Source organism: Meles meles, chromosome 9 (assembly GCF_922984935.1).
Source record: "Meles meles chromosome 9, mMelMel3.1 paternal haplotype, whole genome shotgun sequence".
Classification (NCBI taxonomy): Eukaryota; Metazoa; Chordata; class Mammalia; order Carnivora; family Mustelidae; genus Meles; species Meles meles.
This window is the reverse complement of record NC_060074.1, coordinates 27,156,971-27,174,203: the sequence shown is the minus strand read 5'-3', so window position 1 is coordinate 27,174,203 and position 17,233 is coordinate 27,156,971. Positions and strand designations below refer to the sequence as shown.

At 47.9% G+C, this 17,233-nt stretch overlaps 1 protein-coding gene across 2 annotated transcripts in view; it reads right to left on the bottom strand.

Moving 5' to 3' along the window:
• Window positions 1-16,668, bottom strand: part of SMARCAL1 (SWI/SNF related, matrix associated, actin dependent regulator of chromatin, subfamily a like 1) — a 59,096-nt gene extending 42,428 nt beyond the window's left edge. The window contains exons 1-7 of one of the 2 annotated variants that reach the window (XM_046019801.1): window positions 16,503-16,668; window positions 15,316-15,495; window positions 13,914-14,797; window positions 13,102-13,152; window positions 9,199-9,432; window positions 6,590-6,640; window positions 1,623-1,809 (exon numbers count right to left, since the gene is read on the bottom strand). In XM_046019801.1, the coding sequence (XP_045875757.1) occupies window positions 1,623-1,809; window positions 6,590-6,640; window positions 9,199-9,432; window positions 13,102-13,152; window positions 13,914-14,739 (1,349 nt within the window). In that variant the 5' untranslated portion in view covers window positions 14,740-14,797; window positions 15,316-15,495; window positions 16,503-16,668. The remainder of the gene's footprint in view (window positions 1-1,622; window positions 1,810-6,589; window positions 6,641-9,198; window positions 9,433-13,101; window positions 13,153-13,913; window positions 14,798-15,315; window positions 15,496-16,502) is intronic. The other variant, XM_046019800.1, reaches the window with a different exon arrangement.
• Window positions 16,669-17,233: the final 565 nt, after the last annotated feature.

The following is a 17,233-nucleotide window of genomic DNA, read 5'->3' as shown; positions in this document are numbered from 1 at the left end:
AAAGAGAACAAAGGAAATGCCTGCCTAACAGAGAAAGAAGCTGAACGCCATTTCCGACAGGACAGTTGGAGGACTACAGGGGCTGTGCTCATCATTACAAAACGTGGTTTTCAGCTCGTTCCACTCTTAGAAGCTCAGTGACTCTGGGCACATGACTGTCATGCTGGGTCTCACCTCACTCATTTGCTCAAAGAGATGTTTTAGACGTTACAGGAACCTGATCTAGATCTTAGAGACTTTACTCCATAAATTTAAGAATTTAAGGGTGTTTTCCTTGTAGCTCTTACAAGACCAACTTGGAACTGCCAGACCTTGTTCTTTAATACCCAAATCCTCCTCTTCAGAGGATGACAGTTAATATCTGGATTTAACTGGAAGTTTCAAAGAAAGGCTCTAAGTACCACAAGGAAAAAGGTGGAAGCTGCTGGCCGGGCTCTGGTTCGGGCTCACATCAGGCCTGGGGGCTCCACACAGAGCCTCTTGGCGGTGACGGCTTAACTGGCAAGGTGGAACATACCACACGGGCCCAGGATCTCTCACGGGGCCCAGAGGAGCTTGGGCACCGGAGACAGAGGCTGCCCATGGGTGGGGGTGGGCAACCTCTCAAGCAAGATGAAGTTGTGCAAAGTGTGTTATCTGAGACAGATGGAACTGGGAGGGAAAACAAGAGAAAGGGTGTGAACAGAGCTGGGACCACGGGAATGCAGGTACGACTGCCCAAATCTCAGAACAAAGCCCTGACTAAGACAGTGGTCAAGCTTTTACCAAAACCTCATGAGCAGGCTGCCTGTGGGCAGGCTGTCTTTGTTCACCAGGTCCACAAGGACTTACTTTCCTTACACTGGCTTACATCCCCAGCCACACTGCTGAATGATAGATGAAGCTCTTACCATCTCTTTCCTCTCCTTGACCTCCAGTGTTTTCACTAGAAGGCAAGTTCACACCTGTCATTTGGCTTCTCCTGAGAAGCTCTGGAAAACAGGACAGATCACGATGTGGGCTTATCTTCTTTTCTGTCTATAAAAAGAACACCCTGACTTTCTTTTGGAAAACCAACACCTTCCACTCTCAGTCCAAGTAACTTGGGGACTGGGGCCTACCAGCTGGCTCCAGGGGTGGGCCTGTCATCCGGTCTCACCAGTAAGACTCCCCAGTCCCCAGTGACTGGTCCTGGCATGGGTACCAGATTCCAGGCCCTTCAGTGTCTGGCCATCAGGAAAGAGTGTCTCCGCTGGGTTGCTGTGCCCTAGCTGCCACACCTGAGGAGCACCTGGCTGAGAACAAAGCAAACAGAGGAGAGAGCCAAACTGAGAGTGGGGCAGAGAGTTCTGATGAGATCTCTGGAGACCCTTGGTTTTCTACTACGCACACTGAAAAATCTCTTTTTTTGAACCCGTCTTGAGTTGGGTTTCTGCACACCTGCGATCCAGAGTCCTGATTAACTCCCGGAATTTGAAATCAATGGTTATAATCAGGCTTTGCTTACAGCACACCTGGTTGGGCAGTGCCTAGATGCTTCCAGATGTGCATGCAAGATCAGTGTTCTCAAAAGAGGGAGGAGCATCTGAACCCAATTTGTGTGAGTCACGAAGTCTAGGAAAGAGGAAGACCTGAGAACCTACTTGACTCCCGCTCTCTGGAAGGGCAGCAGATTGGACACGAGCTTGGGGTCCACTCCAGAAAGGTCTGCCTCAGGTATGGGTTCTGTGAGGCAGGGAGACGTCTTCTCTAGCTGCGATGCGAATGCCAGGGTGAGTGTCTTGGGCAGAGGGTCCAGCTGAACTTGCGGAAGGCAGCGCACGCTCTGGACTAGGAAGGAGGACAGAGGTGTGTGACTTGGAGGTTGATGCCCATGAGAGCAAAGGACCGTGAAGGGGCTCTGAGACAGAGCTCAGTGACTGGAATTCTGCTGTGTGCCACCTTCTCAAAACCGTAACTGGAGAGAAAACCGAGGGCTGACAGTCGTATCCTGAGCAAGTACATAAACCTAGAGACCTAACGCACCCTCTCTACTCCTAGTTCCTGCAAATAAGAGGGCAATCACAAATGCCAGACTGATTTCCTACACTACACGGATGCTGGGAAGAATTGCAAAATGTTTCTGGGACTGATTCTTCTTTGACCTAAAGTAACTTAAAAGTAATTATCTTAGTATTTCCATTCAAATAAATAAGGTCCCACATTCTTAACAATCAGTCCTGAAAGACCCGTTAAAAAAAAGGAAAGATATAGAATGAATAAATCTTGTCTTGCTTCCATTCTCTTCATGTTTTCTTTGGGTCTTGATGTTTGAGAATAAGAGAACTCGACGTTACCTGCTGCCAAGAGGCAAGGATGTGCTCTATGCTCTGTTCAAAGCAACTGTTGCGTGTTTCCAAGAAAGATCAGGAGGATAGGAGGGCTGTTTACAGACAACAGTAGCAATGTCAAAGCCCATCAAGTAATAAAAATACAAGGGGCCTTGCACCCTGGTGACCCTTTTCCCTGAGAGAATGCGGATCTCCCCATGAGAGTGGGGAGTTTGAGCAGTGACGTCAGCGGTGAAGCAGCTGGCAAGTCCCTTGGTCTGGAGGTAACCTAACAGCACCCCACCTGTCCTTGAAAGCAGGTGTTGGCAAGCTAAGACCTGTGGGCCAAACAGCCCACTGCCTGCTTTTGTAAACAAAGTGGGACGGGAACACAGCCATGACGATTTGCTTATGGAACATCCATGGTATGGGCTTTCCCCAATGGCGGACTTGAGCAGACGGGAGACCACAAAGCCTACAAAGCCTCAAGTCTTTATTATCTTCACAGAAATAACTCATCAAGCCCTGCTAAGCTCAGAGTCTCAACTATTACTAAGAGTGATCATTACTCTGACTCTTTCAGTTAAACCTTGTATTTAGGGGGTTTTACCTCCCTTCCAAGTGCGTGGTTCCAGACCCCTCGATGTAATGGATGGGGAACTCTCTCCTTCCAGTCGGACCCATTACCTCAAGTGGGAAAAATTACTTGGGATCTCCATGAAATGAAAGCAAATTAATTTCAATGATTTTGCTTTTTGAAGGAATTTAGCCTCATCTGATTTTAAAATTAAGAAGGGAAAAAAAGCCCCTTTATTTAATAGAGAAACAGAAAAAGAATAAACCGGAGATACAAATAAAACAGATAATTCTGGGGGTAGGAGAGAGGTAAGTTAAAAATTAAAGATGACTGGCCAAGACATCCCGGTGGTAGAATTACTACCCATCTACTACAGCCCGCTGTCTTATGGGTGGTAGCTTTCGAGATGTCCTTCCCTTTTATCACTGTCCTTTGAAAAATCTACCAGGGAGAGTAACTACTGTCTGCAGATCTTCGACTCTCTTTATCCTTTACCTTTGTGTGGGCACCCTGGGAGTCACTGTCATCCTCCAAGGGGCTGTTTCCAGGAACTCGGTAAAAGGAACCAAATAAGAAACTGGGTATATTTCACTCTTCCCCAATATTATTCAAAATTCTAAGGTTGTTGGTTCTGTACTCCATACAGTTATGTGTTTTCCTAATATCCTCATAACATATTCCAAGTTCTCTGCCCCACCATCAGCTGGCTACCATAGCAAATACTGATCTGAATATGGAGGGCCGAGCCATCTACCACTACCTTAAGTCTCTTTGTATTCTCAATATATTTAAATCCATTTCCATTTTTTGCTAAATGTATATACCAGTTATTTCTGGAAACGCTTTGAGTGAACACAATCACCACGATAAGAAATTAAGTGAGGCTGGTGGCTTTCATATAAAAAAGACTTCCTGGGGCGCCTGGGTGGCTTAAGGGGTTAAAGCCTCTGCCTTCGGCTCAGGTCATGATCCCAGGGTCCTGGGATCGAGCCCCGCATCAGGCTCTCTGCTCAGCGGGGAGACTGCTTCCCCCCCGCTCTTTCTGCCTGCCCCTGTGCCTACTTGTGATCTCTGTCTGTCAAATAAATAAAATCTTTAAAAAAAAAAAAAAAAGAGAGACTTCCCATCCTGATGGAGAAATACATTTTATGCCTCCGAATTCAATCTGAACATGCTGACTTCTGCACACTTCAGGAGACCGAGCACCCCATGTGCTTTCAGAAACCATTTTCATTTTAATCCTGCTGATCGCCAGCACTCGCATACCTGATGGAAGCTTAGAAAAGGCCTGACGATCCGGCTGGTGCGAAATGTGGAGCTCTGCGAGCATTATGTTCTTCCAGCCGTTCAGGAGGAAAAGCAACCTCCACTCTGTCTCCCGCCAGCTACTGCCTCCATAACCCTGTGCCGCCAGTTCAGCTGCGCGGCTGTGTTTCTGAGACAGCCCCCCAGTTCACGGATGTCCTTTCCAGGTGCTGGAAGATGACAAGAGTGTGCTGTCTGGCTTCATGAGTCATCTAGAAATCGTTTCTGTGAAACAGCTCTTTGGCAGAATGCTAGGGAGCCACACAGCAGAGAGATGCTAATGTTTTCAAATAGCAGCTGACAAGACCAGATCAGTGAGGGGGATGCAGAGCCCTTCTGGACTGTGACAGCCCGGGGAAAACAAAAGGCCGTTTGCCAATCTCACTGTGGGCAAATGGCCTCAAGTCAGTGAGAGAAGAGGGAGGAGGGAAGCTCTTAGATTCGCCTTATCTGGAGGAAATAATCATCACCACGTCATTCATATGCTCAGGGGGTCTTACTGTCATTTCTTAATGAGTTTTGGATGCACACGTTCACTGGCTCAGGGTCAGTAAGCTAGCTTCCACACTAGGAACAAGACCTAGGGTGAGGGGAAGGTCGTGGGCCCCCGAGGTTTACAGTCTGTGAGCAGTGGAATCGGGACCAGGCTGGGTCACTGGGCAGAACCTCATCTCCTCAGCCTCTTGTTCACAGGTCTGGCTTCTATGTTTCCAAATAGGTCACATTACAAAGTCAAAATCACCCGTGTGGCCTGATCTCCGTCACGGACTTTATTGTGACCCTGCAATGCTCCTGGAAGGGAAAACAACAGACTTCTCTGAGTTCAAGCTTTTCACACTCTACGAAGTGGGGAGAATCTGTCTTCTTTTCTATAAAACACTATATTGACAGGCCAGCACGTAAAAAAGCAATCTGAGCCCTAATTCTAGAACCTAACTCCAGAGCCATGGAGTCCTTAATATAAAAGGTAAAATTTTGTGTGTGGCCATTATGTGCGTATTTCTGGGTGAAGAATCCATCATTTCCCTCAGACCTTTCAAAGGCTATGGCCCACACAAGATGTGGACCCATCATTATATAACGTCATGTGAGTCGCAAGCCATGTTTTTCGTTACAATCCTCTGCTAACATTGCCCATATCCTGCTCCACATGTTGGTCCACAAAAGTCAGTCTTTATGGCTCACATATTTATATGTCTTTCTGTGGCTGAAAAACAAGGGGTCAAGAAGGAAACACTCACTCCCACTGTTCATCAATAATTCAGCTCTGGCCAAACAGTTCGCTCCAAATCACAAGTTCCAAACAGCAGGGCCATGGGGTCTCAGCACGTCAGGCATCGTCTCTGCCTCCGCTAGCCTTCGCTGATACTAAATAAGGATCTCATCGCATTCAAACTGAACCTTGAGTCTGCAGCAAGTCTCTGTGCAAGGAGTCAAAGGCACTTCCCTTATACTGAATTTCTGTCCATAGGGCACATACGGATTGGAGACCCCTTCTTTCACAGAAAGGACAAGGGGACCCAGAATGTTCAATCATCTGCCTGATTTCACCTTGTAAATCACATGAGGAGACCGAGGGAAGAAACCCAGCTCTTCCCTCTTGCTGACAGCCCTGGCCTGCTGGGCAAGATGGGAAACGACTTGGAGCTCCTCGGCTGGAGCTTGTGTCTCCCGGCCTGTGACCAGCACTGCCTGGGAGGCCCAACGAGTCCTCAGGGGGCCAAGCAGGAGGAACATAAATTGCACCAGCTGCGGATCCATTGTGGGCATGTGACTGCTTGGTAGATGGGTGACAGATGGGTGTTCTGGGATAGGCAGAGCCGTGCCCACGTTCCCCTTTCTCAGGCACACTAGAATTTACGGCCCCGCCCGTGCAGAGCACAGAGACGAACAGTGAGCCCAAACTGGCTTCTGCTTCCTATACTGACACCCGTACACACACCCCTTCCTTGGTCAGTCTCCAAAGTGCTTATTAAATGCGTGTGCGCCCAGGCCTATTCCGAAGCCCATAACCACGCAGACTCTCTGACCCTTGCTGGTCATCCGGTTCTAAAGAAAACTGAGAGCCTGTTCTTAGGGGGAATCTACAGTGGCTCCCATCTACACTAGCAAACCGAGTTCAAGTCTGATGCCCAAAGTCCCCAACTAATACATGTCTCACGGGCCTTAGCAATTTGATGCGCACCGCCACACTCTGACGGAAGAGGGGGCCCTGCGTCTGTGGGCGGCTGGAAAGCCACCCTCTCCGCTGCCTGGGAACATCTTCCCCCTCACTTGTCCTGCGCAGGAGCATGTGAAATTACCACAGGCAGGGAGTCGGGGCCAAGGGGTGGTCTTCCTCTAAAGTATGTTAAATTTAAGGCAGATAATGAAAGCTTAACACCAGCATGATATAAAATAAGCAAGGGAGGCAACTCACTTAGTTTGTTGTGCTCTTCCAAGAGAAAGTTCCACTTCCTGGTCTTGACATCTGCAATGACAGGAAACAAGCAAGCGTGACACCCTGTACCCTCCTGATGCGTCGTCACGTTACTCATTCATTCCCTGGTTCCAGAAATCTCCAGTCAACTAGGACGCCGTGGCTAGTCCTGGGCCTGGCACTGGGGATACAGAAACGGAGAGTACCTGCCCTCAAGGCTGCCACAGAATTCGGGGAGAAAAGACAAGCAGACACCCCAACAATATAGTGCTGTTAAGAGAGTGACAGAGGGTCGTACGGGGACCTACGGGGATCCGCGACCAGGCATGGTCCGGAAAGTCAGAAATGCCCTCCATTTCCAAGATGGGGGTAATAATAGTAGCTTACACGTATTCAGTGCTTGCTTGAAGCTAAGCATTGTGCCAAGAGACTCACACGTGCCATTCCTCTGGTCCTCATGACCCTAAGAGCTGGGTACCATTATTAGCTTCCTTTTACACAGAAATAAGCAGCACATGGTCAGAGAGGCCAAACAGCCAATGTTCAAATCTCGGTTCTGCCATTTCCTAGCTGTGTGACCTTGGTCAAATTATGTACCTTCTCTGGGCCTCAGTGCCCACACCTGAAAAATCAGGACGTTATAGCCCCTGCCTCAAAATGTTTATGGGGGGGCGCCTGGGTGGCTCAGTGGGTTAAGTCTCTGCCTTCGGTTCAGATCACGATCTCAGGGTCCTGGGATCGAGCCCCGCATTGGGCTCTCTGCTCAGCAGGGAGCCTGCTTCCCCCTCTCTTTCTGCCTGCTTCTCTGCCTGCTTGTGATCTCTCTCTCTCTGTCAAATAAAATCTTAAAAAAAAATGTTTGGGGCGCCTGGGTAGCTCAGTGGGTTAAGCCTCTGCCTTCGGCTCAGGTCATGGTCTCGGGGTCTTGGGATCGAGCCCCGCATCGGGCTCTCTGCTCGGCAGGGAGCCTGCTTCCCCCTCTCTCTCTGCCTACTTGTGATCTCATTCTCTCCGTGTCAAGTGAATAAATAAAATCTTAAAAAAAAAAATGTTTATGATGGGGCACCTGGGTGGCTCAGTAGGTTAAGATTCTCTCTCTCCCTCTATGCCTCCCCTTCAAAAAATAAATAAACAATAACATGCTTACGAACATGTATCTGGTAAACAGTGAGCCCTCAAAAGCAAGCTGGCCATTATAAATTATTATTGTTGTTATGAGTAGGACACCTCTGCTGATGCGTATCGTGTAGCACACACTACATACGATACTGACCAAGACGGGCAAGCATCTCAGTCCCCAACACCAGCTAAGTTCTTCTAGAGTTTTCTTATCGATCTACCTCCTGAGAAAATCATGACAGCTTCCACCAGATAAAGGCCTTCTGGACACCAGACGTTCAGTCTTCTCTGCATGACACTGAGAGGACAAGGTGGTGAGGGACCAAGCAGCACAAACACAGCGAGTTGGTGTCAGGGAAAAAAGCAAGGTAGCCCGGGTATAATGTGACAGATCAAAGGGACACAGATGACTCCTGACGTGGGAACTACATGCGAAGCTCCTCCTGGCAACAGCCCGATCTTGACCCAGGGCAGAAGAGCAAACGGGAAAATCTTTAAAGAGTAGCTATGGCAAAAAAAAATCCAGTCACGGTTTCTGCATATCTGAGTTGGCGGGGACTGGGGGTAGATATTTTAGTCATTCACATTCCCAGCCCAGCAGGCCACATCAGGAGTGTGACTTCAAAGTTCCCACTTGGAGAATGCACACAGGTCATCTGCACTGGCCTGTAAGAGCGACCCCACACTGAAGCCCAAATCCCAAGGGAGCGGAGGAGGCAGAGAACGCTGGCTCTAGTGTGTGTGGCCCGTCTCATGACTCGGGCCAGAACCTGGCCCCTCTCCCTTAACTCCTATCAGCAGGCTTCCCTCGGGAGTTAATACAAACGTAATAGCTGGCATCGCCCGCCTCCTGAAGGAGCCCCAAACCCCGAGGACAGCTCACTGAGCAAGTAACTCTAGAGAGGCTGCCCCCCTGACACTGCCTGAACACGAGGTCTCCGAAACAGGAGGTGTTAAGGGTCTGCTTCCTACTTACCTAAGGAAAAGACTAAAACCATTTCAAGGATGGAAGAACAGTGATCCATATAAGCCACGTGGTTTTGTAGTGACATGGCCCAAGCTGAGGAGACCCAGCAGTTCCAAATTCCAAAACAACTTCGGATCCTGATTCTGACCGCGCACTTTCTAAAGAGTTGCACAAAAAATAAAGCAGAACTGCTCTGCTTGGGCCAGTGGTGTTCGATTCTGGCCATGCAAACGAATTCAGTCAGCAACTCTGGGTGGGCACCAGGCACCAGCGATCGTGCTGGGAGTGGGTCTCGGCAATTTGCTTTAACAAGCCCTCCAGGCAGTTTGGATGCATGCTCAAATCTGACAACCATGGACTCAGTCTACTCAAGGGCATTTATTTTTATGGCATATGCCTGCGTTTCAAGCTCTCTTAAGGGACAATAGTCATTTCTGAACATTCAAACAGAGAGAGAAATAAGCTGCTCAGAGATCACAGACCATCATGCAGCCTAGGAACCAGGCAAGAGCCAATTACTTGCCGTAATTTCTGGACTCCATCTGCTTAAACAATGCGATCAGGTCTTCGGAGTAGCCGATGTCTGCCTCGAAGCGGACCCGGGAGATGAGCACACATTGCCCTTTGACAAAGGCCAGCGAGGGAGCTAAAGGCAGGCAGGTTTGGGCTACGCCAGAAGTGGAGGGTGACTCCCTGTTGTCCTCGGCCCCTTCCAAAGGCTGCAGGGTGACAGTGGGGAGGCTCTGGGCTGCTTTCACTGCAGAAGAAAAGGAGAGATGTGACAAGGTGGCTGACTTCCACACAGCGAGGGAAGAAACATGGTTAGATCGGGAAGGCCTGCAAGTGAGCTTTCGCTGGGGCATCAGGACGTCCAGTCTTTACTGAATGTAACGTCTGCTCCTCAAGTGTTCAAGTTATAAAACCTGCAACTCAGAAATGAACAGGGGAAGGAGGGGCCACACCAAGATGCGCGAACTTAATGGGTAATTGCTGCTGCTGGGTCAGAAGCCACTGAAGCCAACAGCCCAGGAATCGGCCCCTGAACCCAACCCCCAAGTCACCACTGCTCTTGCTTGGAGAGCCAGGGAAAGAGACACAGAACCATCAGCCCATAAATGCAGTTTTGAGCCCGATTCTATCTGTTATGGATGCACTGTCAGATTAGCCGATTTGACAATGTAAAACTAAACTGTCTAAACCAACAAACAAATGGAATTGAAAGGCAAAACTACCAAATCAAGACTTCTGCAAGATATCAGAGTAGAGCCAGCACTTGAGAAAATACTAATAAGACCACAAAATGCGAGAAGACAGAGATGTCATGAACTCAGAAGAGGGGGGCAAATGAGCAACAAGCATCTGGGAGAATGTTCAACTTCACAAATAATCAGAGAAATAAAAAGTCATTTTTACTCATCAAATTTGCAAGATTAAAACAACAACAACAACAACAACAACCAGTTCTCTGCATTGCTAGCTGGGAATAAAACTTTTGAAGAACAATCTGGTAATCTAGAACAAGAGTACTAAACAGTGATCATAATGATTCCACTTCCAGGAATCTGCCCAAACTAACAACTAAAAATACAGAGATTTATGGAAAAAGTTACTCCTTGCAACTTTAATCCTATGCAAACCGGGAGCAAAGGTAAGTGAAGCAAAAAAGAAATGATTGAAGCCATTTATGACACATTTATACCATGGAATGTTATACAGCCGTTAACTTTTTTTAGCAAGAAGTTTTGGAAAAGACAAAAATACAAAAACCAATGTGAGTTCAATAGTATGAAATTATCCGATAGGGGATACCCGTATTGTCATTACTCAGAATTAGCAGCTAACACTCACCATTAAAATAAAAATGCTTCTGCTGGAACACTAAGTAAAAAAAACCAGCAAGATAAAAATCATATCATATAGATAAAATGTGTATATTTTAACACACAGAAAAAAGGCTAGAAGGAGAAAATCAAATATTAATAGTGGTTAACTGAGTAAGGAGATTATGTGGGAACAGTTGTTGTTCTTTGCAGGATGATATACTTTTCACATATTCTATAATATATGTGTAGGAGGGTTAAAAAGGCAAAATCCACAGGTATGTCAAAAACAAAATGATAGAAAGACTGACAGTCTTTACACATTACACTGATTACATGGATAAAAAGGATAACCTACTAGGAAGGCACACCATAAACCTATCTGAAAATTAAACAAGGACAGAGGGGAGCTACTTTTGTGCTGAGCACAGACCAACACGGTGTTGTGGAATCCCCATGTTGTACACCTGCAACAAATGTGACACCGTGTGGCAGCTGTACTTCAACAGAGGGGAAAAAAGAACAGGGATAAATGTAGAACCTACAACCATCACACCAGTGTTTAAGGGACATCTTGGTAGACAGCAAGTCAAGTGTGCAAAATGCTGATAAGGACACAAATGAGCTAACTAATTCATAATCAGTAATATTCATCTGAAAGCTACACAGAGAATTTTGTGCCCAATAACCGGTTTTTAAAAAAAGATGTAGGGCATTACAAAAAGCAACCACACCACAAAGAAAACCAAAATCAATCTGTAAAACCAGAAGTTATCCAAGTCCCCATGCAATGTGAGTACAGGAGCAGAAAGACGGTAATACAAACAAAAACTGTGCTCATGGAAATCACTGGTTTAAAATGAGCAAAAATGAGAAACGCAGGTGTTGAAACCTGTAGTCTTAATCGGGAGTACAGGCCCTCCCCCTCCCAACACCTAACACAAGAATTAAAATAATAAGTAAGTGTCGTCCACCAACCCCGCCCCCCACAAAAGGTCACCAGCAACTACCAAAGCAAGGTACACCACCCGAAGCCACACATTTAAAGCAGTGATGCCAAGGAGAGGCACAGGGAATTGTGCAGGGGGCTGCTCCTCCCCTGCCCCCAGAAGCTGTGCTGGTGACTCCAGAGATTTCTACCCAAGGCCCCACACCTGCAAAGAAGTGACCTCCCCATCCTGCATCTTCACCTTCCCCTGTCTGAACTGGGTGGGGAAAGAGAAAGGAGTGAAATGGCTGCGGGAAGAAAGGAGGAAAACGGGAGGCCAGAACACGCAGGGCTGACGTGCTGGCAGAGGAAGAGGCTCCAGGCTCCAACGGCTGATGGAAACCTTCGTTTTTAAGAGTCAGTAAAATCGGGGCGCCTGGGTGGCTCAGTGGGTTAAAGCCTCTGCCTTCGGCTCAGGTCATGATCCCAGGACTCTGGGATCCAGCCCCGCATTAGGCTCTCTGCTCAGCAGGGAGACTGCTTCCTCCTCTCTCTGCCTGTCTCTCTGCCTACTTGTGATCTCTATCTGTCAAATAAATAAATAAAATCTTTAAAAAAAGAGAGTCAACAAAATCTGAGAAGACAGAGGGCTGCCCCTCGAGAGCTCCGACGAAGGACCACACTGGGTTCATGGGGCCCACTGGCGCCTGCCCAGGCAACCCCTTCTCCCTACCCTGCAGGTGAGCTGACCGCGTGGAGAGTTGTGAGGACGTGGCTGTCCGCTGAGCAGTCCTGTCAGGGTGGTCATGGCTGGAGCCAGGACCCCCGTGGGAATGTGCGCTCTGAGGTCAGGCTGTCTGGGTCTGTATCCCAGGTGTATGCCTCACTGGCTGTGTGATCCCATTTTAGCTACCTACCCTCTCCAGGCCTCCGTTTTCCCACCTGTAAAACGGGTGTTGTGAGACGCAGAAGAGCTAGCGTTTACAGCCATGCCTCATTTTACTGCTCTGTGCCGTGTCACATAAAGAGTTGTCTTTACCTGCTAAAGGTCCGTGGCAACCCTGCACAGAGCAGGGCTATTGGCACCATCTGCCCAAAAGCCATTTGCTCCCTTCCTGTCTCGATGTCACATTTTAGTAATTCTTGCGGTCTTTCAAACTCTTGCATTATTATTCCATTTGCTATGGTGATCTGGGTTGAGTGATTACAACTTGCCGCAGGCTCAGGTGATGGTTGTAACGTTTGAGCAACCAATTCTAAATTAAGGTTTGTACACTATTTTTTCAGACATAATGCTATTGCACACTTCACAGACTACAGTATGATGTAAACGGAACTTTTATATGCACTGGGAAACCAAAAGTCATCTGGGTCACTTTGCTGTGCTACCTGCTTTGTTGCGGGGGTCTGTAAACAAACCCACCATGTCTCCGAGGTATGCCTGTATGGGGGGCTTAGATCAAGCAGGCAGAGCAGCTCCAGTAAGTGCGAGCTTTGGTTAATACAGTGACCTTCACCCAGGGAGTTGCCTTGGTAGGCTGGCTGTGAGTGAGAAGGGAGGGCACTGGGGTAGTGCCCTGAACGCCATCTTAACCATAAGCTAGACCACATCTGCGGCTCTAGGGGCCTCCCAATACCAGGATTTGCCTGCATGCAGGGCAAGGACGTGCCTACTTACTTAGGGCACCGTAGTCGGTCATGCTGAAGTTCCACGTCTTGGTGGCAGGATCTGAAATGAAACAGAAGTACTTAGTTGCCCATAATGGGGTTGTCATTCTGAGTCATACTGAGACATTCAGTAAAAGCTTGTTTAATGAATGAATGAGTGCTCGGTTCAAAAAACAGTCAATGGAGAGCCACTACGGATGTACAGACTCCCTGGGGGGACAAAGAGCAAATACAAGTAAAGACAGTGCTATTACTCCATATAGTGCAACTCATCAGGCCCTGGAACCTTATGGCCTCGCCTAAGGGGGCAGAGGACAGAGGTGGGACTAGAATCCCAATTCTCTGGGACCCAGTGTAGCCAGGCACACCGAACAAAGAGCAGGCCCTCTGGGCTGTTGTAGAGATAGCACAGCCCGGCTCTGCCCTTCCAATAGGAACCAACTCAAGTGTCTTACTTCACCTTACTGAGCCAGTCCTATTGCCTTGAAAATGGAATTAACATTTACTTATCTCAAAAAACTGTTGTTACACTTAAGTGCTACAACACAAACAAAGCACCCACCGGGGGAACTGGCCTCCCAGTAAATATTCATCCCTTCTCCATATGGCCATGTGGCAGCCCCCAAGTTTGGCAGCTGTTGGAAGGAACGTCTATTACAAAAGGAAACATGAGCTAAAACAAAAATTTCAACAACTGGACGGACAGAATGTGCCAATGCACTCTCTTCATATTTATGAGAAACTGTTAGATTAAAAGAGACTCTAAAAATAGAAAAAAAGAAAAAAAAAAACATGTGAAGAACAAGACAGAAGCCTCATTACCGTAACTTCTGCTGGGGAGACGCTTAAAAACTGTGATGAGCTCGGCATTGTACCCGATCTTCACCTGGAAACGATCTCCGCTTCTTATACACCTTCCCTCCTGGGAGCTTCCTGCTTTGTGGTGTGAGGCCTCCAATTTTTGTGGGTGCCTTCCTTCTGTCCCAGGTGTCACGCTCCCTGAACCACAGTTGGTGTCAGAAATGTTCTGCCCCGAGGTGGAGGGCCTCACTGCTTTGGCCTCTACTCCGGGATCCCTGGGTGGCTGTCCAAAGAAAGAAGCTAGTGTCTTCTGGAAACTCTTGGCTTTGGCCAAAGGCTCCTGAGTTGTGTTAGCAACGGGTGTGGATTTGGTCTCCTGTGAAGCCTGAGGATGACCTTTACCTATCGGACCACCCAACATTTGTTGGCTGGGGCCCTCTGGAGGACTTTGTGCAGAGGGAGGAGAGATGCCAGTGTGAGTCATTTGACCTGATGGGCTGTGGCTCGGGCAGGCTGTGGGCACATCTTGCCTCTTCCAGATCCCCTTTGCCTGCTCTGGAGCGCTCAGATGAAAACTATGGGAATTAGGAGGTCTTTGGTCACCATTAGATGAACTGTTGAGATTCTGTTGCCTGAAAATGACACCATGGTTCGCTGGCTTAGAAGGATCCCTGGGGAAGTTTGGGAGCGGGCCCTGCTTGGGCTGGGAAGAGTCGGTGGCAATGCAGGAGCCAGAGCCTGCGCTCTGACGCTTTTCTGCTAATAATTTCTCAGCTCTCCGGGCCAGAGCCTTTTGCCGGTTCTCTTCAATTTTTTTCCTCTGCTCCTCTGTAAGAGGCAGGGACATTTTAACAGGGAAATGCTTATGCAGGGATGTCAGTCTTTAATCAGAAACTTGGCAGAAGCTGAAAAAGGAAAAACAATATTGAAATAAACATTAAATATATTTATTTTTCATGTTCCTATCTTGATTTTAAAAAGCTTTCCTCCAGGAAATGCACAATTTGCACAATCAAGGGATATGTGAAAGGTTTCTTTTGTAATTGAACACAGACACACATACACCCCCCCCCCACACACACACAGGGACAGTAGGTAGCATATACTAAAACAAAGACCCTGACAAAAAGCAAAGAGCAAGGTGAGATGGAATCCAAAACTAAGCACGTATTTTAGCTGCAGTATTATTCTCCCTCTCATCCCCCAGCCAATGTGACTGAGCAGACCCCAAGGAAGTTAGGCAGTGCAACCTCATCTATCAGATAATGAGAAGGATGACATCTGAAACCAGAAGCAGTAATGGATGAGACTGACGTAGACCCAAACAGCCACATAACATGGTGAGACACTTGCTAACAGACTCCTGCCAAGCTGGAAGAAGGAAAGAAACATTAGCTTCATGTAGACTGCACACTAAATTCACCTTTTTAATTCAATCCTGTTATCATTCCTGGCAAACCGAGCTGCAGGTGGCAGGTGCAAGCCACAAAGCAGTGAGCCTTACTGCCTGCCTTTCAAAATGCACCATTGTGAAGCAACCGTGACTTTTTGGAAAAATAAGGAAAAAAAAAAGTAGTGCACGCTCATTGTAGAAACTCAGATGCTACAAAAAGATGTACAGAAAAGAGTTAAATTAATCTGTAATCTCACCACCCATCAAGAAGCATGGTTGGTGGTTTAATTTATTCTTTTTTTCTATTCATATCCATAGATACATGCCCCATATTTAGGAGATATGTGTATTTATCACAAAAAGGACCATTATGTACATTATATGTCTATTATATATGTATATATATAAATATAAATGTACGTTATATATGTGTATGTGTGTGTTTATATATATACACATACATAAACACACATTGTTTTGCATCCTGATTTTTTTTTTCAATTAATTTACTCAGGACATTTCTCTATGAACCATACAATCTTTTACAATATTCTAGAACCAAGGAGCTGGACCCCAATTTCTCTGGCTTGGTTCAGACTGAGCCTCCATCCAACCTACTGCCATGTAATGCTTACAATGATGACATGGGGATGACTCCAGCAGCACTGTTGAGACCGAGAGGGTTCAAAGCTATTCTTGCTGCTGAAGACTCCCTTTTGGGAAGAGCTCCAAAACATATGGGGTGTCCATGGTTCCTCTCTGGGGTACCTCCAGAGACCTCTCACTTCCTCCAACCACCGGTAAGGAAGGATCTGGGAAAGGCTTTGTTCCCGGGGCAGAGCTGAAGCACTTAGGCTCCCTGGGTAACACACTCCTAACTTTCCAACCAGGGCTCGCCTACACCCTCAAACTCCCCAGACCCAAGGCCGGATGCGCCGCCTCCAGGAGCCAGAGGAGGTGAGGCCCTGAGGATGAAGAAATCTCACAGTCAGCCCCAAACCCTAAAGACAGCCCACCACCCAGACTCCCCGCCGCCTCTCTTTGCCCGCACCCCTGCTCCACCAGATTGCGCGCGCGCGCGCGCGCGCCTCGGACAAGCCAGGCAATAATGGAGCGCCACGCCCCACTCCCACCCCCATTATCTCCACTTGGATTCACCCGTCCCCTTGGCCCACGCCCTCTTCCTGACTGGCATTTGGTCTCGTCCGCCTTCTCACCCATACAGGCGTGGAACTCGAATCACGTTGCTGGCCACCCCGACCCAGGGAGCGTCTCCGGAGCCCTCCCCAGCCAGGTTACCCTTCCGGGTGGGCGGTTAAGGGCAGGTATTCCAGCGCGCCAGCTCGTCCGCTTACTGCGGCGCCTGGGCCCGGAGGGGAAGGGGCCCCGTCACCGCAGAACTACGCTTCCCAATGAGCAACGCGGCCTCAATTACGCTTCGCAAAGTGGGAGTGATGAGCTGGGAGAGAGGGACCGATGCTGCAAGGTCTTCTGGGATCTGTAGTTCCGGTCAAGAGCCTGGAGATGATTAGAAATACGCAACAACGTGAGCGGGGCGGGGCGGAGCGGGGCTGTAGTGATGCAGCCTGGGAATTGTAGTCTTTGTTTCCACAAAGGTTTGGCCAAACACAACATCTTGAAAGCCTGGAAAGTTGAGTTTCCAAACGTGGAGTCTGGTAGTCTCTACTGTACCAGTAGATTGTACTGTACCAGACATTGATTTGGTAGCTCTTAAAAAAAACTATCTCCTGGAGCATCAGTTCTAGGTATTGATCACCTCGCCTTTTAAGCCGCACCCGTTGTCCCAACTCCGACTTAACCTTCCCGGACGAGGAGTTTTGGCATCGTCAATCATCATTGTCTTCGTCGGTTGTTGTGATGACCATTTAATGTAAATTTCTTTTTTAATCCTTACGATGACCTTATGGAATGTTGTGTTATTAGTATT